We start from the raw sequence: 26369 nt of genomic DNA, 5'->3' as shown, positions 1-26369 counted from the left end.
CATTTGTACCAATATGTATAACAATTTTTGTATATAAGTATAAGTATATATGAAACTGTAAGCGCTAATAGAATAAATTAATTTGATTATCCATCATCAACAGAAATATTATATGTGTAATATTAATAGTATTAATTAGTCCTTGATAAGTCAATAAGCCTAAATTTAATAAAGCACAAAATCAAATATCCGCAATGAAGTCAGTAAAAATTCTACATTCGCCGGAAAAAGTAATATGAATCTCAAGGAAAAGACAGAGAAATAACGATAAGAAATTTCTAACTGCCACAGTGTCGTGTTACAAATGAGAGAAGCGTGCTTACCACTCCAGTTGGTCAGTCGTTAGTGTGAAATTGTATTACACAGACGTGAGTTTATTCCAGTGAACAAAAAATTTTTTAACGTATACGCGAAAAGGATTTAAGAACAAAGAAATCACTTATTGAGTGCAAAGCATTTGTTTGGGCGCACTGATGGAGTGTAATATTAATTTACAAAAAGATGGTCACCATGAAGATTGTGTTGAATAGAAATAGAAACACGAGAACAGGTATTACTCGCTCAAATTTTGGATTACTTGTTATTCACAGCCAAGTCCTTTCATCGGAAACTGCTGCAAATAATCTTTGGTTATAAATCTACTTTTAGTAATCACCACAGATTTTGAGCAACGATTACTTTTTGTGGACAACTATTCACAACAACGCTCTCGTACAGCTACCAGCTCGGTTTTGAATGAGAGAAACGATTCATTTCAAGAATGTTTGAGAAGACCAACAAACCGATTTATTGCAGATAGAAAATGCTTCAGCAGAACGGTATGTAGTTATAATGTTGTGTTTTTGTTGAGGCTGTTCTCAATAAGCGTAGGCAAAGAAAGAGAGAAAAACCTTTTTGACATTCTATTAACCTCCTCAGAAAAAAATAAACGGTCAACAGTGCTATTAGACAAAGTGAAAAGCTCGCATTCGCTAGGAATTGTTTCTCATGCAATTTTGTTTTCATAAACACCTAGATATACTCCTAAATAAGAATAAAGAGTTTTCCGGACCAAAATATCGAGCAAAATCGTTTAAACAAATTTTGTTGTTAACAACCGCAAAAATAGTTTTTTTTATTCTAATAATTTTTGTTGGTACTTGGAACCATTCTAAATCGAAAGGATATCGTTATTTTTTCGTAAAGTTGACCGTTCTCGAGTTATAAATAATTGTCCGTTTGAAAAAGTGCTAAAACGATCATTATCGAGACTGAAAAGCAATATTTACAAATTAAAATTTTGAATTTACCAAAGTTCTCAATAAATCTTACAATGTCCCTTGACAAAATCCTAAAGAGCATTGAGAACTTGCAATAGTCTCTAGTTTTATTTTTAATTATTGAATAGACTCTCTGATAGCGAGCACTGCGTGTTCGGCCGTGATTTATACTGTCGGCTGAACTATGAGTATCTTATAAGTTCTTAATACTTTCCTTTTGCGTATATTTTAGATAAATTTAATAAACAAATTCAATCATTTTTAAATTGACAAATAATTTATTTCACCATATGCTCACGTTTATCTATATTCAACCACAAATATGCACGCGTGACATTATTTTTTTACAATAACATGTTTGGATTTTGCAAGTCTGTACATTTGCATTCAAATATAAGATTTTCAGGTACTCAATTTCTTAAATTAAATCTAGGTAACAACGGACCCATTTTTACGCACACAATTTTTACTAATTTTTTAAAATATATCTTGAAAATTAACAAACAAATGTTAACATATTAATATGTCAAATGACAGGTCTTTTTAATACCTACAACTTTTCCATTGAACAATTTTCGATTAGAACAATAGTTTTCGAAATATTCTTAAAAAAAACAGTTTTTTTAACTTTGTGATTTTTCTAAAAGGTCCTTAAGGAGCAATAGAGTTAAAAAAATGAACCTCATTATTTTTTCGTCCCCTATGACCATACTCCTTTTGGATAAATTTTCCGCTTTTCTCCCGCACCCTCTTGTGTTAAAAATGAAAAGTTCTCCGGTCAGGAACTCACTGCGCGCGAAGATACGAATTGAAAAATGAAACGACAGCTGAGGTTATAAGTAAAGTAGAATATAATGAAATATTCCCTTTGTTTTAAAACTTAACTGAATAATAAATAAAACAAACAGGATAATCAAATTTAGCACAGAAATGTTGTTAAAATTAAAAATACGTTTAAAGGGTGTAATTAACTTTTTTATACTCGCTAGACGAATTAATGCAAATTTATTGAAAAATATAGATTCTTTTTAGGTTATATTGTTCCGACTTTTCAGCGGCCATTAATTTTGCGCGTGCACTCCAGCTGAATTTTTCCAACTATTCGTTATTTTAAATGGGAGGTATGAAGAATATTTTGAAAACGAATTTTTTAAGTTCAGCAGTTGATTAAAGTGTTATATAGAGGATAATTTTCTGGTCAAGCTGAAAAATAAATAGGTACAATGCATGTCGATTAAAATTGATTGAGAGTGCTGAAATGTTTAAAATGAAAGGAAAATATTTTACAGATTATTAATTAGTGAATGATGGTTGATTATTTATCCTAACAAATACAAACTGTATAAAGAATTTTTTGTTATATTCCGTCTTGAAGAAATTCTAAATTTACAAGTGACCAACTTTTACACTGTTTTAAAGGCACTGAGGAAAAAGATCTTTTTTTCCAATCATATTTTGAACAAGAATAGATTATCTTGTAATAAGAGGTAGTTCTTTTTCAGACTATTTCGAAAAGATTGCTTTACAAGATTTGTTCAGTGTAAAATATTACTCATTACTTTGCTATTTATTTTCGAATATAGAGAAATAAGCTAATAATTATAAATGAGTTTTTAATGATTTGCTCAACGTTTCGTGTAAAACTCATGAGGATCACGATTTTTTCCGAACCAAACAATAATTAGCCATTCTCTGCGCTTAAAATTTTTGATTTTACTAAAGACGAGCCTTATTATCGTTTGCGAAATTAATCAGCGGTAAAAATATTGCTTATACAGGTTCCAAAGCCAAGGAGGTATCGGATGAAGAAACGATTGAGGCAAGACATAGCCATTATAAGAACAAAGTTTGCCCGGCTATCAGTGAACGTTTCAACGGATAATTCAGAGGTATGCACATGAGAAAAATGGCAATAAAAGTTTTAGATACGTTGGGCTAGGAAATTTAATTGGCTGTTTGATCGATGTTACGTACAGGATGAGAGAGTTAAAAATAAAATGGAGCCCAGCGCGATCCAGCTGCGAGAACCAGTTTTACGGGTAATTTTCGATTTTCCTTCATTATGTCATAATCTCGATGGATGACACAACTGTAGAATTCACGATATATATGAATGATTGAAAATATTTGGAACGTCTCGTACAGTTTTCGAGAAGCTACGAAGAAGCGTCGTCGCCGAGCGTCAGTACCACTCCGTCTATTTCCATCATCAAGAAAGCGGATCCGTTAAATGAGTCGTTGATTCGAATGTATAGCTGCAGAATGTGCCCGAACTTCGCACTACCAGAAGTGCATGAATGCTCGTCCGGCCACCTGATATGCAACGAGTGTTGGTTGCTGTCAAGTCATTGCGCCTTGTGCGTTGACAAGAACTCCGACGAGAACACGAGGTGCAGTGATTCGGGCACCTTCAGACGCATCTATGGCTTGGAGAAGATCGCTTCGTTGTTATTGTTTCCGTGCCGTTGGCGGGATCGCGGATGTTTTGAGTCGTTCGGTCCAAGGGCCTGGCGTGATCACGTCGACTCGTGTCGGCACACCAAAATACAGCTGACTTCGCACATCTCTGCGTCCCAATAGTGCAACAACGAATGGTTGGATTACGTAGACAATGTAGTTGAGCTTTAGTTTCGGGTAAGGTCTTGGTTGTCTTTTACGTTATTGTTGTACCTTTCTTTTTTGGTCCGAGCGTACAGGAAATCGACAGTGAACGAAACTGTTGACCTGCACTTTTAGGATGCACTCGTTCGGCTTTTTGTCGCGGGTAGACTTTACCTTCCTTCGTAAAACGAAGGTGAAAAACATTTTATTCTATGTCGATTTTATGTCACCCTCAAACTGAGAAAATTTGGTTTTTGGTGCACCCAAATCATGTCGGTGATATATAAATAAGTCACTTGGTTTTTCTTTACGCTTACGGCTACTTTACATTCTTACTTAGTTTAATCACATATCAAGAATAGAATACAAAACTCCACACCTGATGTCGATGGCCAGTGTGTACGTTGCTACGAAATCGATAAACTTACTACATCTTCATTCAAGTTACTGCTCACGAATCGATATCTGGCATCCAAATTCAATCGTATTTTATATTTTTTCTTTTGCATTACAAGTAGTACAAAAATTGGTATGGTCGGGCAGCTGCATTTTTGCATGCGTGCTACGTCATGTCAATCTTCTACCAAGTATAATAAGTAGTGAAAATCTGTAATAATCAGCCGAGCGCATCTTTAAGCTAAAAACAATTCTTTTTTTTTGTTACATTCTTGAATCATTATAATTAAAATAAATAAACATTTATATTAATACAACATAACATTTGTCCTAGATATATTTTCTTGTTTCCAGAACAAAAACATTTTAAAATACGATAAATTAAAGAAGATTTTTCGTGCTAAATTATTTTTCTCAATTAGCATTATAGAATAACGTCTATAACATTGTTAACAGTAGGCAATTCAATTTTCTTATCAATAAAAGTGATAAATTAAAATTAAAGATATAATTGTCAATTAAAGAATATCACACGTGCCGCTGTTTTTTTCTGCTTTTTAAATAATAGCTTCAAAAAATAATTAAGTATTTTTTCTACAAATAGTAAGGTAACTATATACAACTGTAGTAATTATTACTAATTATCATAAGAAAATGAGCAGTTATATAACGAATAAACAACGTCCATTTGTAAATCATTTGTAAACGATAATTCCAAAGAAAATGTTACACAATAACTAAGTTGTAAGATTAGAATAATCGTTTAAATTTGTAGATATGTAAACGATTGCATAGTAAACCAGCGACGCACATTTTTAAGTGAACATCAGTCTAAAATAATTTGGATTTGTATCTCAACAGCTCACGCGACACGAAATAATAGCTGTAGTAAAAATACCAAAAAGCTTTATGATATAAACGGCTAGAAGTAAAGCGATGTAAATGCAGCGTAATACTTTGAGCAGCGCACACAGACACGTGCTCGCGCACGTTACACAAATGTAATAAATAGGTATAGAAAAGACGGACATTCAAAGTCTATAGTGCATGATGTGACGCATTAGCCGCAAAGCGTCATGTGTCTATATATCGAGCAGCCGAAATAACCGGAGCAGAAGAGTGTCTTAGAGCAGCCGCGGATGAACTAGGTCACCAAATGATTATTAGGCCAAACGGCAATTCGTGCGAGTGTGACCTGCACCCTTGGAAGTAATAGTCATCTGGCGTGCGCGCGCGCGAGATCGTTTAGCGGCGATATAGCTCGTAGCTGCGCTCGCGCGCTTGGTGGACAACGAACAACGGGGGGCTAGGTAAAGGAGGCGGCTCTTTCTCGCCACCACCGCCGCCGCTGCTGCTGCTGCTGCTGCCTTGACAGACGCATAAAAGGTCTGCATTCTTTTTACGGCGAGAACAGGTAGGAAGAAAGAGCAAGAGAGAGGGGGAGCGCGAGTGGTGCGAGCGTGATGCAAGAGACCAGAGAAGGATGAAACTAGTCGTCGACGTGACAGACCGTGACCTTGAGCCGTGACCGCGGTTTCGTCAATTTCATAACGCATGGCCCACTTCGTCGAGTTTGCTCGACGAAAATCCAAGCCATGGATCGCGCTTGATTGGCAATTACCCGCTATTACTCTCGACCACAGTGAGTGCGAAATTCTCGTCGATGATCCAACCGGTGCTGTACTCGTGGACAGGAACGCTACGGAGAGTCGAGATCGTGGTGGCTACGTATAGTGACTGTCTCGCTCGGTAAAGCAGCCGCTCTCGCACACACACACACACACACACACACACACACACACACACACACACACACACACACACACACACACACACACACAGAGGTGCCAGTACAACAGCCAATGTAGCCTGCACGAGAGAGAAAGAGAAAGAGACAGAGAAAGAGAGGATAGGCGGATGAGCATGTGCACAAGCGAGAGGAATAGAGCTATAGCGAAGTAAAGAGAGAGCAGCGCCAACCAGCCAACCATCTACAGAGAGGAACGAACTGAAGAGGCTGAGTTGCTCGGCTCGGATCTGAATCCGATCGCGAGCCGTGCAGTGCCGTGACTCCGCTCTTTCTCGTTGTGTTACAGCTGTATGCAGTGCAACGTCCAAGTGCGCGTTTCCATCTCACTTGCTCCGGATTGACTCGCGAGCGAATCGCATCAGCAAAAGCAGCTCTTGCTTGCTTATATTGTCGAGGCGCTGCGAGTCGTGTTGCTCTCCTCTCTGCTGCTGTGTGTTACTGCTTCTCAACGGCTTGCCTATCTCTTCAGTTCCGCGAATGCTGACAGCTTTGTCAGCGAGAACTCGAATCAACGACACAGTCAGTCCGCTACCGACATATCGTCATCGACTTTTTCGGGGTGCGGATTCCGTGCAAGAGTAAGCGAGAGCTACTTGCGTGCGCCCATCGCACATCAACGGAGAAAGAGAGAGAGAGAGCGAGAGAGAGAGAGAGAGAACGATAAATTGAACGAGAAAAAGATAGAGCGCGAGGAGGAGAGGGAGAGAGTCAAAGTCCGAGTGGCTGCTGTCCTGACGACGATGCGCCGGCCTAGCCAGCTGACCATCTATTGCCAACTGGAGCTGCAGCCTTGAGCGAGAGATGGCAACGAAGCGGATGATCAGCGGGCTAGCAACTCCGCAGCCGGCAGTCTACTAGCTCCATTACCAAAAAAGAGTTCATTCACCTCCACCAGCAACAGTTCGATCTCGGAAAACCAAACGGTCAGCAATTTTTCGTGGCGCCGCCGACCTCGTATCCGCGAGTCATCGCCGTCTCGATCCATGGAGCCTAACCGCCCGCCCATCATGGAGTCCAACGTGACCCCTGCACCCAAAACCTCCGCCCAGGTGCTTTTGAGCAAGGGCAAACGCATCGCCGCCAACCACATCTACCAGGAGTTTAGCAATTCTGGACGTTCTGCCGGCGAACCCAGCAATCTTACTCAGATACTGGACATCCTGCTCAGTCCAACTAAGCCCATCGATGACTGGGAGACCATCGACTGGATGAAGTGGCTTATGGCTGGTGGCCGCACCCCTGATGAATTTGCTAGTACAGGTTAGTTATACATACTCTTATTTGACCAAACACTGCTGCTCTGTAATTCATCACATGACTTTGGCTCATTTCCCTAATTATCAGCAATCTTTAAATAACACTTTATATGATGTCATGTACATAGTCTGCTGCAAGTACCTTATTTCTTTGTTCATTTCAGTAAGGACATTTGACAACGCGACAACTTGTGGATTAGTTTGGACACCAAATTTTGTGGCCTACCGCTGTCGTACATGTGGCATTTCTCCTTGCATGTCTCTGTGTACTGATTGCTTCAAAAAAGGCAATCATCACAAGCATGATTTCAATATGTTTCTTAGCCAAGCAGGTGGAGCCTGTGACTGTGGCGATACTTCTGTCATGAAGGAGACAGGGTGAGTGCAACATAATAATACAGATTGACCTTGAGTCAAGCACAGCCAGCTTAATAATACTGCTTCTGTTTGGAATAGATTTTGTGACAGACATGGGCCAAAAGCAACTGGAAATTGCCATAATTTGGAAGCACCAGCCAATCTGATGTCAGTTGCTGTAGCTATGATGCCAAGAATAATATTGAGACTCATCCAACATTTAAGAGAAAATTGGTAAGATTATTTTCCAATAAAAGCTATTAAATTTTACTCGAAATGCTCTGTTTGAAATTTTCAAAACAATTTATTAACAATGATTTTCAAACATTGTTAATAAAAAGTGTGTGTTTATTTTTGTTATGTATTACTGAGATTTAATTTTGGATAATTGTCATCCATAAAATAACAGTATTCTATGCATTTTTTTAAATGTTCTTGAATCATATTTTATTGAATATTCTTTATTTTATTACAGCAAAATCAATCAAACTGAATATATGAGTGCAATTCAAGAAGCTGATGCATACTTGCAAATGCTGCTTGAGCTTAATAATATGGGCGCTTTAATGAGACATGTAATGACAACTGCTCTAACAAATCCTCAAAAATATCGCGGTCTAATGGATCCTTCAACTTATTCTGGTCAGTCAGAGTATGATAGTTATCTTCAAGATAGCAACAAAATTTATCAAGATGCAATTAAAGGTTTGCCTAATCCAGAACCTCCAGATGAGTACAAAGGTGAATCACTCATTTTATTATTTAGAGATTGACTCAAGAATTTCAATAATTTTACTTTATTATTGGTACTGTATTTCTATTCATCCATTTAGTCTGTTGCATAATCGAACGACGAAAATTATTGAAATTCAAAAACACTCAAAAACACTTAAAGTATATATACTCGAGAATGGTTGGTTTCAATAAGTATTTTATACGAAAATATAATATTGATTATTTTCTTTTATAGAATGTGCATCATTGCAAGAACATCTGGAGCATACGACATTTTTGGAAGAATTGGTGTTTTGGACAGTGGCTTATGAATTTCCACAAAAACTCGTCTGCTTTTTATTAAATATGCTGCCTGATCCAGATTATAAGGAAGCATTGACACGAGCTTTTGTTTTACACTATAGTCGAATTTCTATGATGTTAGAACGTTCAGCAGAACCCGAACATCTTAGCAACAGAGTTGTTCATGTTAGTGTACAAGTAAGTTGCATTTTTTAGTAAGTTTTATTATAATATTTTCAAAAAAATATCAATACATTCAATCAGAAAGTATGGGTAAATAAGTAGATAACACATATTAATCTATTTAGTTAAGTCTACTTGAAATATTTTTAACGCTTCAATTTTTATATTTTTATTTTATTTAACTTATAAATTAATTATATAATTTTTTAATAAAACTTATTGTATGTGACGTTTAATACCTGTATCGACTTTTTTCTATTGAATTACTACTTTTCTGAACATTATTATACGGAAACTATATTATTTGATTCTTTAATTCTTTGACTCTCAGAAAAAAAAGAATGTATATCACGACGAATACTTCTTTTAATAACAGTGTACTAAAAATAAATCAAACTATATTGATTGAAATCCAGAAGTTGACCAAGCGTAATATCGCGTTTATAAGTTATACTGAGATCAAGTTTCAGATTCCTCATACCTTATGATATATTCTTAAAAAATAAAGTTTATTTTCCTTTAAAAAAAATCTAATGGAATACACATTCTGCAATTTAATTTATTAAAACATAAAAAAATTAAAAGCTCTTTGGATATTAAAAGATTTATACCAGGATTTGTGTACTTAAGGATATATACCATATTTTGTATTTCAAACATGAATACATACTATTACATGTATAAGATACAGTGACCCTAAAATATATCAATGATATCTAAAAAATTTTTTAATACAAGATAGACATGTCTCAATACATGACTTTTAGCATTACATTTTCTGCAATAAAACGCTTAAAAACATCATACTTAGTGTGCGCCGTTCTAAAATGATTAATAATTGTAATGATAAGATCAATGAAATAAAGTTAAATCGAACAAATTTTTCGTCTTCGAAAACAGTTTCAAAGAGTAACGTTATGTTAACTTCAAACAAGAAAAATCAAATAATTGTGTTGTTTTAAGTAAAAAGTAGTTTTTATTTATGAATTATCGACTTTTTTATACACTTAAGTGTTATTTTATCGTATGTTCGAAATTCTGGATTAATCATCAATATTTTTACACGCATCATTGACTAATGTAACGTATTTTTCAGAAATTCTTGAAAATGTTGAATTCACCATAGAATATTTTACCATAAGAATATTAAAAAATAATATCGACAAACAAATTATAATTATCTTAAATTATTAATTAGTTTAATTTATGGACTGTCTTTATTTGATTATTGTAATGTTTAACTTATCATATTAAACTTATATTTTTTTACAGCTATTTAGTAATGAAAGTTTAGCACTAAGAATGGTCGATCAGTTGAAATTGCTTCACGTCATGGTGATCAGTTTAAAATACATGATGAGCAAAATTTTAATTCAAAACAATCTCCATGGTAAATTTTATTTACAAACACCATACACAATATCATTCATATATTTTAATCCGTCGTTTGATTTTTTGTTTTAGACCCAGATAAAAATTTTCACTATGTCGTCGATTGTGGCCGTCAAGTTATGAAGGAACATTGTTACTGGCCTCTGGTTTCAGATTTAAATAACGTTCTGTCTCACAAGCCTGTCGCTCAAAGATTTATGAGCGACGATACATTATTGGAAATGTGGTTCGATTTTCTATCTATGTTTCAAGGTATATCCAAATGAAATTAATTAATTTGAAGCTGTGATTAATGGCACATCATAGTAATGATGCTATGTATAATGTTACTCTTTTACTTTAATTCATTATGCGGTTGTTGATTATGCTCACTTAAATGAAAAAATGAAAAGAAAAAAAGTTTAACTTGGTCTTATTTTACGTTATTCATATTATTTCAGTAATCATACTAAAATTTGTAGGAGATATAAATGATACGTATAGTAACAAAGTATTGTAACAAAAATATAAAAATATATACATTAAGTAATTAGAAAGTTAGACAGAGAATATTGTGCAATCTTGAAAATTTCATTCACATATTTATCGCTTTTTTAGGAATGAACGTTAATCAAAGGGAACTCAATCAGCATGTTGAGTTTGAACCTCAATCTTATTATGCAGCATTCAGTGCAGAATTAGAAGCTAGTGCTTATCCTATGTGGGCTCTTGTTTCTCATCTTTGCGGACCAGAAAGTACTGCATTAAGTCAACGCGTCATTACTTTCTGCGTCAATGCCTTGCAGGACTGGTTGGATGCTGTCAATTTTACAAATCCAAAAATTGTGAGTTATAATTTATATTTAAAGTACTTTTTTAATAATTAAAGTTATGGCTAAGAATTCACTTGGTCAAATGAAATGTGGTAGAATTTAAATTATTTATTATTGCAGAGTGACACGTTTCAGGTGTCTTTTCACCTGCCACTACATCGATATTTTGCTGTATTTCTATGCCAAACAGTGAGGCAACAAGGTGCGAAACTGAACGAGTTGCTGCCTGGTACTGATATGCTCCATTTGCTGATGATGCATCCTCTACGCATTCAGGTACGAATTTTAGAACGATTTTTCAATTTTGTCTGCTATTAGTTGGGCAAGATTTAACTATTAAGTCGATGTCGATATGTCGACAAGAGGAACAAGAAATACAAGTAAATAATTCGTTCTTACTACAAAAAATGTATTTAAGGTAGTACAAATATAACGTACATAATAATGTTTTCGCCAAGTAAAAGTGGCATTGCTTACATACATATTTTTTTTCTTTTATAAAGTAAAATCACAGTATATTCAAATGTTTTACGCAAAAAACGAAATCTCAACTTACGAACTAAAGTCATGCATATAGTTATGTATGAAATGTCGATAGAAAAAAACGAAAATATTTTTCTAATTTCTTGTTTCATCAAGGTAAATTGCCTTATAGATTACAAAGCCAACTAAAAAAGATCTATTCATCGAAACAGAAATAATCAAATAACATTATATAATTTGCGTCCTGAGAGAGGAGGCATGGGCAGTCGCAAAATGCTTGAGTATAGATCATTGGTAGAGGCTTAGAGCACCGTGTTTTTTATTGGCGTTCTTTGGATGTTTTGTCGATTACTTTAATTATCGTTGTGTCTTGTCACATGGCGTCAACATCATTGCTCATCGCAATGACCGGTGGTGTAGATGGAAGTTCGGCGCGCAATTGTGGCTCAAAGTTGTAGGTGATGAGCTTGAGAGAAAGGAAGCCACCGTAACCACCACGTCCTTTGTGGAAGATACCCGCGCCGGAGATAGGCACCGGAGGCTTGGGTTCAACGCGCTGAGTGTCGATGAACGGTATCGTGCTTTGTCCCGCGTCCTTTTCCAAATCAGTCGGACCAAACTGGATGTACTGATTGGTATGCGAGTCTGGTATCGACTGAACTTGCGAGCGTGTCGACACGTCCGGTTTATTTAATTTCACTTCGGTCCTATAAAACACATTCGATTAGTCATTCATAAAGTCTTGCGTTCTAGTGCACGTAAGCATCGACTTACCTTTTCTTAGCTACGTAAGTTTCGCCGTCGAGGTCGTAGAGCTCACTAGCATCGGTCGTATCGTACGAGTGCCAAACGCTCATCTCTTTGAAGAGAGTACCTGAGGTGAAATTGAAGGGTGTCATGCGAATCTCAAGATTGAGGTGAGCGCCAATAACTCGGAATCTCAGTCCTGTGAGAAGATGATCTTGTGGTGCATCAAGGTCATCAAGATCGACGGCTCTTTTTTCCCACATAATTGTGTGGTAGTCAATACCAGCTCGAACTTCCGGATCAATGATGGTGTAGTTGTCGATCTTTTTCCAAGAGACACTTTGAGCGTCGATAGCTCCTCGCGGCAACAACGTGCCCTCTTGAATCTGAATGTGAATAATTTGATTCTCCTTCTTCATCTGTACTCCCGTGACGACCCTTAAACGTATTTGAGCGTGAGCAAGCTATAAAAAGAGGGCCATTGCCACCGACTGGTCTAAGTGACTAACTCACTTGTTATTGTCGATGTCGGAGATGACGTCGCGCAAATTGAAGTAGCGGTCCGAGCTGGAATTGTGGTCATCGCAGAAGCACATGCAGTAGCTGCAGTGCCAGAACAGCCAGCGCCACCAGCTATCGACCTTGGTGGTACCTCGTGAGCAGGTACCCTTCTGCCCGTACATTTGTCCGTTTTCGTACTCAATGTACTCGTAACGGCGGGTGCTGCTCTTCTCCTGCGAATAACAAGCAAACCGACAATAGTCATTCGTCTCAACAGTTAATTGTTGGCGATTGAGCGCAGTTAGTGCACTGACCGATGGGCAGACCCACATATCCGAGTCGACGTACTGGCAGTTGATCAGCTTGCCGTTACAGCGCTTTTGCGTGGCACAGAATTGATTCTGATAGCACCCGTAGACTTTTGAGTAGCTGTAGTAGACACAGTTCTCTTTGCAGGTCGACTGAGGATTCATGTCCACCTCATTGACGAGGTATCCTTGGAACACCTGCTTCAGTTCCGTGTAGGTCACATCTGTAACAGGCAAACGAAGCTCGTAAAGATCGTCGCCGTTGACAGGGACAAGCGCACGGTCAATCGCTTACCCATCCTGTGCTTGGCGGGGTCGCACTTCCAAATCTCACGAGGGGCAAAGACCATCGCAGTCTTCACGGCTCTCAAAGTTTCGGACGTTCTGATTGCGTACTGTTGCTTTAATTGTTCCATTTCCTCGGTGAAATTGCCTGTGCAAAGGAGGACAAATGACATTACGATCCTTAGCACTGGAAGGAGAGCGCGTACGTACCGATGTTGTAGAGCTTGAGTATCGTCCAGGAGAACTGCATCATCGTGTATCCCTTGATTTCGGTGAGGGCGATTGTGCTGTAGAGGTTGTAGAGCAGCTGCTGCGGGGACTGCTGATTGTTGCATATCTGCGTCGACGCTTCCTGTCGGCAGTGGCAAACGGGAAAAAAACAGATCAGTCGCGCGCTCCAAGGGTCGTGGTTGGACGCACCGCGACCGGTTGTTGCGCTCGCTCTCCGCGTACCGCGCTCGCCGACGGCACTACCTGATTCGCCGCGAGGAATAGCCGCTGATTGACGATGAAATCGCTGGTGCGCTCGATGGCCGCGGGTATGGACAGGTGCGCGTCGCTCAGCACGGTTTTCGCGAAGTTCGACCACTGCCTCGCGTCCAGCGGCTCGGCTCGATTCACCAGGTCATCCTGCATCCGCCGATACGTAATGTAAATGCTCTCGATGGTACGCAATTCCGACTGCGTCCTCGCCCATAGCCACAGCGTGTTGAGCACTTCGAGGTACTGCTCGTGATCGGTGGCGAACTCGCGCTCTATTCGATCGCCCACGCGCTTGTACTTGCGAATCGCCGCGACGAGCAACTGCTCCTTGCTGTCACTGCGCTCCTCCCCCGAGGACGTCCTGAACGAGCGCGCCGGTTCGTCTCGCGGATCGTCCAGCTCCATTATCTGCTTGCGCAGCATGTCTACAGCGGAGAACTCCTTCGCTGGCTTTCTGCCGTTGACCATGCTGCTGCTCGCTGCGAGCAGTAGTAAACTCGCGAGCAGTCTCCGACCCATCCTCGCTGTCGAGATTTTCCCTTTTTATCGTAGCTCCGCCTGCATACGGTACACCACTGACTCTTATACTGTTTCAGTCTCCGATATCACTTGCTTGGAATTTCATTGTCGCCAACTGAACGTCCGGCCACGGTTCGCCTCGCGTGAAAACGCGCGTCACGACATTGACTTTGGAAAAACGCGAGTTGTGTAGCCTGTGGGTTATACAATCGCGGGAAGGACGTGCGTCCGAACGACTCAGCGAGATAATTGTCAACGCGGAGCTTTGGCGAAATAACAAAGAAGCGTTTGTTGTCGCGCGCGCGCGCCGCGGGCAGACGGTAAAAAATCTGACGTCAGCGCCTCGCCAGTATTGAGCGAGTTCCTCTCTCTCTCGTTGCGGAGAAGGTAATTTTTCGAAAAAAGAGCCTCGAATACAGTCGACCCAGCGGAACAAACCTACGACTTTTCGAGAGTTCGTGGAGCAGGCCAAAGAAATCAACGAGGCAAGCGACTTTACGAGAAGACGTATAAATTAATGTCAATTTTTTCCTTCGAGCCAAAGTAAAGAATTCGACTCGTTAGACTCAATTTACGCGAAATAGAACGAGCAACCGAGCACTGACCGATGGCACTCGCGACGAAAGGACCTTTTTTCGGTTGACGACAAGAGACTCCAAAATGAAAAAAAGGAGGAAAAAAAAGAAACGAACGAGGCTGACCTTTTGCACGTGTCAAAATGCAGCGAGTCAGCTGTTCGAAGCTGCACGTGTGCTGTTCTTACCAGGCAGGTTCTGTTGCCAATACGAATATTATAATGTATAATATCGGGCCAGTGACCGGCGCGCGAGAAGTCGAGGAATAGATAGACTCTGCGCAAGGTGAGAGAGTCTCTGTCGAATCGGCGACTGAAGTGCCCGCTCACCGTGCGACGAGAGCGCAGAGAATTCCCACTGCTTGTTTTCTCTTCTCGTCACTGTCGCGCGCGCTTTGTGGACGGTGTCGCGCATAATCACCACCACCACCACCTCGTCCTCTCTCTCTCTCTCTCTCTCTCTCTCTCTCTCTCTCTCTCTCTCTCTCTCTCTCTCTCTCTCTCTCTCTCTCTCTCTCTCTCTCTCCCTCTCCCTCTCCCTCTCTCACTCACGGCGCATGTCCCTTTCGAGCTCTACTCTTTCTCCCCCTCCTACGCTCTTTCTCTCGATTTTTTAGTTGCATACTGATGCTTTTTTTCTCGTTTTTATCTTTTCTCTCGGCGCTAGCAGAGAGCGCGTGAATTATTTTCCTCGGAATCCCGTTCCACTTGATCATAGTTTCGAAATCTTTCGCACTCAAGCGATAGGTCCACTACAAGAAGTACGTTTTGTTTATGTTTGTCTTTTTACGCAGCTCGTTCGACCGCAATAAGATTTGCTACGTAATATTATCTCAGAATGATGAGCACATATTGTTATGACGAACTGTTATGCCTCATTAGGGCACATCTAATCTAAGGTTTTCTTTTCGATATAGTGAACGTACACGCAAGATAACATGTAATGTGAAGCATGCGCGAACAACTGAGAGGGATCTCCGAATTTGTTGAATGAATGGCCGCCTTTGCTCGGCGCTCTCTGTAAAAGCGTAGTTCTTTTCTTTTTATTTCATGCATGCAACGCATACGTGAGTCTGCTGCGAAAATCATGTGACCCTCGCACAAGTCTTCAACACCAGTCTCTTTCATTTCCAACGGAAACTGTATCACCATTTATCTTTCTTTTTCAGTTTTGCAATCGCTGTAGACGTAGTTCTTTTTTTAATGATTTAGCAAAAAGTATTTGAACCCGATATATGCAAGGACAACTTTGAGGAAAACAAAACGCGATAAAGAACGAAATTCAAAGAATCGCAGTGAAATCTGAAGCGCGCAGTATGTTCATCTTCCGCGTACAGAACTTCCGCTCGGTAATCGCATTGCTGAGATGCACGAGAAACGATGATGATAGCCGACAGCGAGATGGTTAAGTGATTGAAGCAGTTGCAGGGGAGATGATTCGTATTCACCAAGTTTGTGCGTGCATGCGCGTGCGCACACACATACATACACACACATATATCGTGTCCTGTTTCTGTTTACGACAAGCAATTCAAAAACAATGGAATACATGGCAAGTTATAACTTGCGAATTGTGCTAATTCTTTCTTTCGCTGAGCTCCCGTCATTAAATTATAAGAGTTACGAGAGATACATAAATACGCGTCTACTTATATAGCCATGTATAGCGTATAGTTCAGCTTTAATTTTGCGTAAGCAACTAATATACGTATGCTAGCTAACCTATGTGTACATACGCCCGTTGCAAGGCGTCGCGTTACCATAGCATCGGATACTTTCCAATGTTTGAATGTCGCATTTTTCATTGCTGAAAACGTCTTGCACGATTGTTTTTTCGCACTAGGATTGCCGATCGACGCGCGAGAGCGAGCACAACAATCAAGTTGTAGTTCAGGAATAATGCACTTGATTACCTTCATATTCCTGGCGAGTAGGGTGAGGATACTTCGATGAAAGATATCCTTATCCCAGTTGGGTGGTACAACCAGTCGATGAATCATCTTGAGTACATCTGGCAGAGCATTAAGACTCGAACTCACAGAATTCCGCGCAAAATCTTCAAGAGTGAACTGTTCGTATTTCTCGGGTGCCTTGGCGTACCTTAGGAAATTCTGATACGAATTTTCCACTTGCCCGAGATACTTCCACAAGTCGTGCATACTCTTCTCCAACATCTCGCGTTCGGGCATTTTGTCGAGAACAGCATCAATAAGAAGCTCGTTTCGGTGTTCCATACGACCCTCAAATGCCTCGATCATACGCGATACTTGGCCTATGTGATTCATTAGTCGTTTCTCCATCATCTTGATGAAAGGAAATTCATTCTCGGAATCGCTCGGTCGTTTGGGCTTGATCAGGTGGTACGACTCAAGCACATCCGTCACCACTTCACGACTAAACTTAAGCACTTCGGTGACGTCGCCAAAGCTCAGGTCGACACCAGTCGCGAAGTCGGGAAGCGACAGACTTAGGATCATCAAAAGGCATACGCCATAATGCCTCCTCGAATTAGCCATCGTAGTGACGGTCTTTTTTGTTCCGTCGCAGAGGAACAACAAATGTTGATGTCCTGACGTTACCAAAAAAGATACTGCTCCAAAAAAAAAAAAAAGCGAATACGAGGAGCTCTCGAGCAGCGCCGAGAGCAGACTGTTCGCAGTGACGGCGTCTCGCAGTGTCGAACGAAACAAGAAACGAAGGGGGCAGAGCAGTAAACCACGAGCGGCCCCCTATTTTCCAGTCCGTTAACTCTACTATATCGTGAAGTCTAACCTATCTCTCTCTCTCCCCCTCTCTCTGTCTCTCTCTGTATCTGTCTCACTTCCTCTCAAGTGCGTAATCATTAAGGTTGTTTCGTCTCCCGCTGTGAGGCGCGTACTGTCATGTATGACTCGGAATCCTCGTTTTCATCGTTTCCAATCTGTATATTCTTACTTTGGTCATAACAAATCCTCCTTTCGTCAGCACACTTTTCTAAATTTCAGTTTACCAGCTTTCCTTTTCCTTATCTATCCATTACGCATCCATTTGACGTTACGAGTTTCTCGTAATCGGTTACGTTTGTCTTTCTATCGGATATTGTTATGCAAATCTCCCCCCATGAAAATAACAATTAACCTGCAACACTATACGAATTTGCTTTTGCGACATGCGCTATAGAATTTGTAAATTACTTCACGCAACGAAATATCACAACTCTTGTGTTTCGCTCTAATGATTCGTGATAGTTCATTATCGCAACCAAATCAAATAACTGTACAGTTAGGGATGTCAAAGTTAAATTAAACTAATAAAATGCAGTCGATCCTGCTGGTCATTGAACAAAAAAATAACGTTTTCTTCTCTGTATTCTTCTTGCTTTAAAAGTATCCTAGCTGTTAATTCGACATTGCATATTTTCTGACAATAATGAAACTCATTAAATACCAATCTGATAAGTTAGTCAGACTGACTGTCGAGTTATATAATGATCATCCGAAAGCTATTATTTTCTACAAAATCAGTAAAAATGTTGAAAAGAGTGATTTACCTTCCTTAATATGTACATGTGCATATCCGCATGATTAAGTAATAAAAATGAATCATTATTGATGCATATTGTTTATAATGAGTACTTCGAGTTTATTTAAAAATATTGAAAATGTTATCTGTCTGTTTTCAGGTGGCTTTCTATGAGATTGTCAATAATTTATGGGTTCGCAATGGACTGCAAATCAAAGGCCAAGCTATGACATATATTCAGTGTAACTTTTGTAATTCGATGGTCGACGCGGATCTTTATCTACTTCAAATTTGTGCAACCAAATTACAACCGGATGTCTTCTTATCGACCGTGATAGAAAAGTAAATATTGGTTCAAAATTACATTCCAAATAATAATTTTCTTTTCTTTGCTTTTATATCAATTGAATTTTTTTATATTTTAAGGTTCCATGTTAAAGAATGGATGAGCTTGAGTCGTTATCACGCGCCACAAAATGAGTATCTAGAAGGAGAGCACGACATCGCAATGTTGGAAAGTTGCTTGACTTTCTTGACAACTCTCGTCGATGTTCGGACCAACTTAGGTAAATTATTTTAAAATTCAAACAATGACTTTGTCAATAAAAAGAAAATTGTATCCAACGAATGCATCATTTGTTAGGTCTCTCAGATCCGGAAATGTCGTGCTTGGAAATGGTGACTCTGCTGTGTATGGGTGATAAGACTCATAGTCAACTGATGGAGTTGATGCCAGAACGCTGTGGTACCACGCAAAATCGAGATTTCGAGTCGGTGCTCGCCGAGGTCGCTCAATACAAAGCACCGAACCTCGAAGCCAGTGGACAAATGAACCAAGGAATGTACATCCCAAAAGCGCATGTTTGGGAAGAATTATTTGATCCACTTCACGTTTTACTTAGAGCTGTGCACAGAAAAGATTTTCAAGTGTCGATGGATCGATACGTCAAACAGTAAGTTACATCACATGGACAAGTCATGCGAATAATTTGAATTGCGTTTTATTTCAAAATGAAATTCTCACAGCTTAAGACAAACCGGCAAGCTCGCAGCTAGCGTTACTCCATGGCCACCGTATCGGCATCCAGCACCAGTCTCGGCCCAGTACGACGATCCACGTTACGTGCTGCGATCCAAAGTTTTTCATGCGATGATCTTCGTAGTTCTTTACAAAGCAGTTAATACTCAGGACATAACAGAACACGTAATGGCCTTGGCTATACATCTACTGGAGATGGCGGTTGTTACCGCTGAAGTTCCAGACAAATCCGTGAGTGGCTTCGTATTTTTGCATAAGTATTTGCGAAGACTAGATGATTTCTCACGGGTTAATCAATTTCAGACTCACCTAATTTGTCAGTACAACAGTGGTGCAACTCCTCGCATTTTCAAAGATATGGATCTGGCTGGCTGGTTTACCTCCAATAATCTTTCTGAAAACTTAAGGACTGTCATACCTAGAGTCGTGCTCGTGCCAGAACCAGAGCAGAGCAGCTCTGATAGTACTGGTTTTGTTTTGATTCTATTTTTTAGACATAATGTGGCTGTTGTAAAGGAAGATTTTGACCATACTATTTATTTCATTTGCAGGTGAATTCGAATGGGAATTCCAACGTGATGTAACGGAAGTTGCAGTGCTAAATGATAGCGCAGATGAGAGTTCAAGTGGCATATTGGCTCTTCCTTTGTCGGCCGATAATGTAGAAATTTCCGATGAAACAAATATGAATGCCGCTGCTCTTCCAGCTCTTCCAACGATTAATGGTATGTACTCAACTGACTTGTTACTACCAATCATATGTACAACACTTGTTTAATAAGCCTGTATTTAGTCTAGTACTTGATACATAACTTCATCGTTAATAGCTTCATAATAAATCCTACTCAAATATTTGTCAAAGCTTTAACAACCTAATCAGATGCAAGCGTAAAAGACAGCTTGTTCATGTTTGAATGTCTTTTTTTTCATTACTGTTTTATAGTAGATTACGATACAAGTTTTGTACCTGAAGACGGGGTAGTTGCCATCCCACGCAATGATAGTGAGGACGAAATGTTAATTGTCTCGAGAGCACTGCCTCCGTCTACCGAAGATACGGGGGTCTTAGCCCTTGAAACACGATCTACGTTAAACAGTACGTTTATATGATACTGAAAATTAACCTTGGTTATTAACTTTTCATTGTTCATCTATTTGTATTGATTCTCATACTTAACTTTTATAATAGACTAAATACAATTATGTAATATGAACTCATCAATCACACTAGACTTTTTTAATTCAAAATTTGCACAATTTTTCGTTTGTTTTTTTTTTTCGAATAGATGAAGCGAACAGACAACCTGCTCTTCCGCCATCAGTTCCACGCCCTGCAGTCATGGCTGGAAACGAAGTAGTTTTTCTGAATTCCATTGTTTCTCGACACGGTGGCTTAAGTTCTACTTCTACGGAAATTGTTCCGTCAACATCATCTCACAAACATTTTCGAAGAAGAGATCCTCAAGTAAGTTTCTATACATTTTTACAAACATAATTATAAAATTTTATTTTTTATATCTAACGTAACAAATTTTTTCAAATAACAAGACGGGAACACCACAGCCTCAGATGGTGAGAGTAGGAGAAAGCGTAATATCTCTTTTACTCAAACTTCATTCCAAATTATCGGGAGCACCAGATAGTTTCAACCTGGAGCAAACGACAGAAGCGGAACCCGGCAGTAGTATGGACACAAGCGAGCAATTTGATTCTCGTATTGGCGACGGTCCATTTTTCATAACTAAATTGCTCAATAAAATAACAAACCTTGATCTGATGTGCAGAGAAAACATCATTGAAACTAAAAATCGATTGTGGCCTCGAGTCCAAGACATTGAAGCTGAGCAAAGAGAAAAGGAGAATAGCGAAAAAGCTGAAAGGCGGAAGCGAGCTAAAGAGAGGCAAGAAAAGCTAATAGCTGAATTCGTTAACAAGCAGAAGCAATTTTTGGAAAAAGCTATGGAGACAGGTGAGTTACTAACTAATCAATCTCAAATCAATTGTTTGGTCTACTTCGATGCTTTATACAATTATTACTTGTTTTATTACAATCAATAAATTTTACTTTCTAATACCAGGTTAATTTTCTTTTTCTCGGTTTTTACAGATGAAGCTGGCGGCTTAGGTATGGATTGGGAATCCGAAGACGGACAAGCCAAAATGCCTAGTAAAAAGGAATATGATTGCGTCATTTGCTATCAGACTACATCAAGTACAGAAGATCATCCAATGGGTCTTGTCGTTCTGGTCCAGGTAAGACTTATAACTTCTTTATGCATTCAAATGTTATTTAATGCTACTAGTATTGATGATTGATTCAATTTTAGGCAACGAGCGTGCTAGGACATCAACGAAGATATCCGGAGCGTTTATTATTGCCTACGTCGGATGACGATCCACCCATACGTCATCCAAGAGATGATACTCGTGGAGCTCATTTCGATTACAGAATAGATGAATTAAACAGATCGTTTGATGGCGGGTCAACGGTATATTTTGTTTAATGCTAAATATTTCTTGCTTTGTAATTGCTTCAACGACACATTTGAACGTATTGATTTTTATTACAGAGCAAAACCCCGATGTGGTTATTGTCATTAAATTTAGGATGGGAAGGTGGAATCCACGTCCAAACTTGCGGACATCATCTACATCTAGACTGTCTTAAATCGTACTTACACTCTGTACGCGATATACAAAGACAGCAAAATTTGGATAGAGGCGAGTATTACTGCCCCTTGTGCAGGCAGTTAGCCAATTCTGTTCTTCCTTTATCACCACAACTGGGCGAATGCACCGCAGTGGTACGCTCTCGTCATTCGTCACCTGAAACAATACTCATCGATCTAAATAACTTTTTGAAAGAAATTCAAAGGAGTCCGGTAAATAATGAATTTCTTTTCTCTTTAAAAGTCGCATAACAAAATCATTTATAAATTATTTTCTATCCATAGGTTACATCTAATTTGGCTTTAGCTATGGGAAAAGCTATGGAAGACATGACGAGTTCGACGTACATGAAATATAAGCAAAAGAATTGGAACCCTAGTCACCAAAGCTTATTTCTTTTTGTTACTTCCGTTGCGCGTACTAATTTTGAAGTTGAACTTGTACGGCGAGGAGGCTCGCTATGCGAACCACCTTCAACAATGGTTCCTCTAACGCCAAAGCGTGATTGTATGGGTAAGTTTTCAAGATCTCGAAAACTTGATTGATTAAATAAATAAAACAGAAAAACAAATTAACGATAAAATATTATCTTATTTTGTTACAGTTGCACTATTACACGTACTGGCTGTGCATGCAAGAGTTTTGACGTTATGGCCGGTTCATCAGACTTGGGAACAGTTGACAGGTTTGCCATTAGATCCGGCTTCGCATTTGGCTCTCGTTCCTCATGAAGGAGATGTTCCCCTTTTGTTAAGGGATCCTACTGCACTGCTGCTCCAGTTTATACTTTTGCTTCCACTTCACATTGATCAAAGTACGTAGTCTATTAAAATAATTCAAATCACTTACTTTCAATATATTAAATGAATTTACTAAATTTTTTTTTCATTTCAGCTTACTTCTCTGCTGTTGTCAAAGTTTTGTACAATTTATTATACTATCAAATAATAGTGCAAATTAGTTGTGGTCTAACACAAGCTGAAAGAAATGCTGTTATTGGTCGAAGTATGCTTGATGATCAAACTTTTGCACCAACTTCCGAAGCTATTTTAAGGACTGTGATTGTATATTTCCGCGATACCGCACTCTACTGTAACGACGACAACGCATCTTCATCAACAAGTCACGCTAGAATAAGAAGCCACGTTATCGAACAACAGGTTTGGTTTAATAAACGAAGTTATTATTGACAAATCTTTTATTGAATGCGATTTAACTTATCAATCTTTTCTATTGTAAAATTAGATTCAGTCGCTATGTCTGCCCTTCCTCCGAGTAGCAGCACTCCTCCGTCATCACTTATATGAACAACCTATACCTTTGATTCGTTCTGCAGAGACAGAGTTTGTAAGGCTAGTATATTATTTAGAACTAGTAACTGAGGGCATGGACTGGAGTTGTTTCAATGCAGCGGTAGCTTTGAAATGGCAAAACGACGAAGTTGCAGTCTCTGTTCCTCATACTTGGTTTGAACAATTTGCTGTCTTTGTGACTCAGAGTGAAATTGCTGCTAGAGGTCTAATTGTCGACCAGCATATAACGTGGCATATGCCAAAATTACTGGGTCTTCCAAGAGAATACGAGAAAATATTTACGGTACATTATATTCTTGGTTTTATATCTTTTCTCGTTTCTTTCGTTTTATTGATGTTAAAACTTACGGCGCATTTTGATTTTAGTATTACCATCAACGCCAGTGCCGACAGTGCCATTCTGTACCCAAGGACAAAAGCGTATGTTTATTATGTGGTACCATCGTTTGTCTCAAACAAAATTGTTGTAAACAGTCAAATGTTTGCGAAGTCGTACAGGTAAGATATTTTTAAAGAGAGAAAGAAAATATATTAAAGAACTTTTCTCAAATTTACAGCATTCTATTGACTGTGGGGGTGGAACTGGCATATTTTTAGAAGTGACATCAACGTATGTTATTGTGATTAGAGGAAAGAGAGCTTGCTTATGGGGTTCTCTATACCTTGACGATTTTGAAGAAGAGGATAAAGACTTGAAGTAAGTATTCATCATGTTATCTCGTATCACCGGATGGAAGCTAACAATAACATTTATGAAACTTATTTTCTTATGACTTTATAGACGTGGAAAGCCGTTATACTTGAGCCAGGATAGATACCAGTTACTAGAACAACAGTGGCTTGCTCATAGATTCGATCATACGAAAAAAACATGGGTTCCGCATCGCGATGCTCTGTGACGTTCTACAATTATGAAAAATTGATCCATCCGTTATTCCCACAGGAAATACCTCGCCAAAATTTTACAGGGCTTCAAAATTTATAAAATCAATTGACTACCAATAAGCATATTTATTCACTGGCGACCGGTAAATAAAATAATGAATATAAGTTTAAATATTGAAAGTATTTGTTGTGACGGAACTTAAAGAGAACGGCACTTAAAGAGAGACGTTTTGCGAAAAACGTAGAATTATGATCGTTTTCTTGAAGCTATTTTATTTAAGACTTCTCAGAATCAACTTTCAACCGAAATACGTACATAGTGCATAAATTGCTTCATTTTAAATAAAAATCAAATTTAATTAACTTTCTCATTAGATTGGTTTTTTTGGTTCTATTTACACTATGAATTATTTGTTGATTTGAAGTTACTTGATTCCTTTACAATGATTTCGTAAATTATTTTGACGTTTAGCGTAGACGGTATATTAATTTGTGGAGATAAAGCTTAATACTGAAAAAATAGACTGACGTCTTAAATTTTACGTTATGTTTTAGAAGAACAACATTGTTGTTTAGTGTTCTTATAACAATCCTACAGTGAAATACTACATGTTGAAAAATGATAAGTATTGTTTAATAATATCTAACATTTCACTCCTTTTTTGCAGATACTAAAGACAAGTTTCTAATAAATTATTTTATTTCTTAAAATCCAGCAAAGTTAATTGACTAGATATAAAAAATGAAATCTATATTTTTAACGTTGCTTCGGTGGCTGCGTAAATTTATTGACGTTTGTAAATATAATTTCTGAAGTGAGAAAGAGAATGAATGAGTGAGAGAGGTATTGAAAAGAGACCAGCAAACGTTGATGAAAATGGGCTGTGTACACCCAAATTGCGAGTGTATTGGTAAGTGTGAATGTTACGACAAGCTTATAACGTTGGAGGAAAACAATTTATCTTGTATACAAGTTGTTCATTGTTTAAATTTAAAAATCTAGCAAATAAATATAACCATTCTTTATTTTTGCGTATATACAAGTTAGTATTCTTTAACTGATTGTAAATATGTATAGGCGTCAAATGGTTAATACGCAAGTACACCGCGCAATAACATGTTCGGTCAATTGCGGATTAAACAATTTGTACATAAAACACTTACAAAGTTATTCCGAAAGTTTTTTATACTTAGAATTGTTTTTTGTCTAAGTATATATTATATCTTATTATTGAGAAGTTTATAATAGACCTGCTCAAGACTTATAAATCAGTGATTGAATTATACAATGAAATTATGATTGTGTTATAAAACAAGTAAAAATAAAAATTTATCTTATGATCATTAATTTTTATTTGTATTTTTCTATATTTGCAATTTTAAGTATATTGAACAATTATAAGCACGAGATGATGTGAAAAAAGAAAAACATCATTCAGTTAAATGATACCTGTTTAATTATTCATATAGGTTTCTAATCATATTCAAAGATCAACAATCAATTATCAACGTTTATATATGTGTGCGTGCGCGTACACTTATGACTTATGAATTGCTACTTTTAAAATTCATTCGGAATCTAATAAAATAGAAAACATAATAATATAGTGAAATTGCTATTTGTTTTATCTTCTTTACATTAGATGAGGGTGAATAGATTACCTACTCAATTATCAACGCTCATTAGAAAAGTTTATGAATTTTAGATCACAGCTTAATCAGTTATTTTTGTTGATTTGCTCTAATTTGAAAAAATTTTTTTTAACGATTTCTTCAAGAATATGTTCATCTATCAATATTTCATTCAGAGACGTAGAACGAGTATAGTCAATCTCTGTTCACTTTGATATCTAATTTTAAACAGATACTTGGATTTCAATTTTCTATCAAAGATATTTTTAGATGAAAAGATATTGAAATATATTTTTTTCAAAAAATAAACAATAACCAAATAACCTAATAAATTTTTAATAACATT

The 26369-nt window shown here is 38.1% G+C and overlaps 3 protein-coding genes across 6 annotated transcripts; 2 read left to right on the top strand and 1 right to left on the bottom strand.

Moving 5' to 3' along the window:
• The first annotated feature begins 310 nt into the window (after positions 1–310).
• Positions 311–4564, top strand: LOC131665996 (E3 ubiquitin-protein ligase SIAH2-like). Its single transcript, XM_058938307.1, has 5 exons — positions 311–550; positions 649–818; positions 3038–3148; positions 3236–3298; positions 3405–4564. Exons 1-5 carry the CDS (start codon positions 502–504, stop codon positions 3837–3839), a joined length of 828 nt encoding a protein of 275 aa, XP_058794290.1. The 5' UTR covers positions 311–501; the 3' UTR covers positions 3840–4564.
• A 1557-nt stretch (positions 4565–6121) lies between these two features.
• LOC131665993 (E3 ubiquitin-protein ligase Ubr3) lies at positions 6122–26102 on the top strand. 3 transcript variants are annotated; one of them, XM_058938303.1, is made up of 28 exons: positions 6122–7326; positions 7487–7700; positions 7779–7913; positions 8155–8420; positions 8650–8894; positions 10152–10269; positions 10344–10523; positions 10869–11095; positions 11204–11359; positions 18645–18826; positions 18911–19050; positions 19128–19437; positions 19511–19754; positions 19827–19992; positions 20075–20248; positions 20467–20619; positions 20810–20988; positions 21072–21492; positions 21631–21776; positions 21851–22012; positions 22094–22405; positions 22478–22706; positions 22798–23007; positions 23088–23353; positions 23439–23789; positions 23873–23998; positions 24064–24203; positions 24288–26102. In XM_058938303.1, the coding sequence occupies exons 1-28, from the start codon at positions 7050–7052 to the stop codon at positions 24403–24405; spliced, it is 5847 nt and encodes a 1948-aa protein (XP_058794286.1). In that variant the 5' UTR covers positions 6122–7049; the 3' UTR covers positions 24406–26102. The 3 variants fall into 3 exon arrangements, with proteins under 3 accessions (XP_058794286.1, XP_058794285.1, XP_058794287.1); XM_058938302.1 differs by having other exon boundaries at positions 6123–7326; positions 23873–24004; positions 24288–26100; XM_058938304.1 differs by lacking the exon at positions 20467–20619 and having other exon boundaries at positions 6123–7326; positions 23873–24004; positions 24288–26101.
• Positions 11455–17618, bottom strand: LOC131665995 (uncharacterized). 2 transcript variants are annotated; one of them, XM_058938306.1, is made up of 8 exons: positions 15111–15386; positions 13882–14448; positions 13618–13759; positions 13418–13555; positions 13129–13346; positions 12827–13047; positions 12341–12751; positions 11455–12273 (listed from the first exon to the last, which is right to left on the bottom strand). In XM_058938306.1, exons 2-8 carry the CDS (start codon positions 14407–14409, stop codon positions 11940–11942), a joined length of 1992 nt encoding a protein of 663 aa, XP_058794289.1. In that variant the 5' UTR covers positions 14410–14448; positions 15111–15386; the 3' UTR covers positions 11455–11939. The 2 variants fall into 2 exon arrangements, with proteins under 2 accessions (XP_058794289.1, XP_058794288.1); XM_058938305.1 differs by lacking the exons at positions 13882–14448; positions 15111–15386 and adding an exon at positions 16897–17618.
• Positions 26103–26369: the final 267 nt, after the last annotated feature.

This window comes from Phymastichus coffea, unplaced genomic scaffold (assembly GCF_024137745.1).
Source record: "Phymastichus coffea isolate CEN01 unplaced genomic scaffold, Cenicafe_Pcof_1.1 PCOF00055, whole genome shotgun sequence".
NCBI classification, from domain to species: Eukaryota; Metazoa; Arthropoda; class Insecta; order Hymenoptera; family Eulophidae; genus Phymastichus; species Phymastichus coffea.
The sequence above is the reverse complement of the archived record's forward strand: the minus strand, read 5'-3'. Positions and strand labels throughout refer to the sequence as shown.

What these genes read in the sequence shown, in the direction of transcription:
- LOC131665993 (XM_058938302.1), top strand. Translation starts at nt 7,050, where the DNA reads ATGGAGCCTAACCGCCCGCCCATCATGGAGTCCAACGTGACCCCTGCA. An exon ending in TTTTCTATCTATGTTTCAAG is followed by an intron (nt 10,524 to 10,868) that starts GTATATCCAAAT and finishes TCGCTTTTTTAG; the next exon opens with GAATGAACGTTAATCAAAGG. An exon ending in GAGCAGCTCTGATAGTACTG is followed by an intron (nt 19,993 to 20,074) that starts GTTTTGTTTTGA and finishes TTTCATTTGCAG; the next exon opens with GTGAATTCGAATGGGAATTC.
- LOC131665996 (XM_058938307.1), top strand. Translation starts at nt 502, where the DNA reads ATGGTCACCATGAAGATTGTGTTGAATAGAAATAGAAACACGAGAACA. An exon ending in TTTCAACGGATAATTCAGAG is followed by an intron (nt 3,149 to 3,235) that starts GTATGCACATGA and finishes TGTTACGTACAG; the next exon opens with GATGAGAGAGTTAAAAATAA. An exon ending in TGCGAGAACCAGTTTTACGG is followed by an intron (nt 3,299 to 3,404) that starts GTAATTTTCGAT and finishes CGTCTCGTACAG; the next exon opens with TTTTCGAGAAGCTACGAAGA.
- LOC131665995 (XM_058938305.1), bottom strand. Translation starts at nt 17,499, where the DNA reads ATGGCTAATTCGAGGAGGCATTATGGCGTATGCCTTTTGATGATCCTA. An exon ending in ATATGTGGGTCTGCCCATCG is followed by an intron (nt 13,048 to 13,128) that starts GTCAGTGCACTA and finishes TGTTATTCGCAG; the next exon opens with GAGAAGAGCAGCACCCGCCG. An exon ending in TCCGACATCGACAATAACAA is followed by an intron (nt 12,752 to 12,826) that starts GTGAGTTAGTCA and finishes AATACGTTTAAG; the next exon opens with GGTCGTCACGGGAGTACAGA.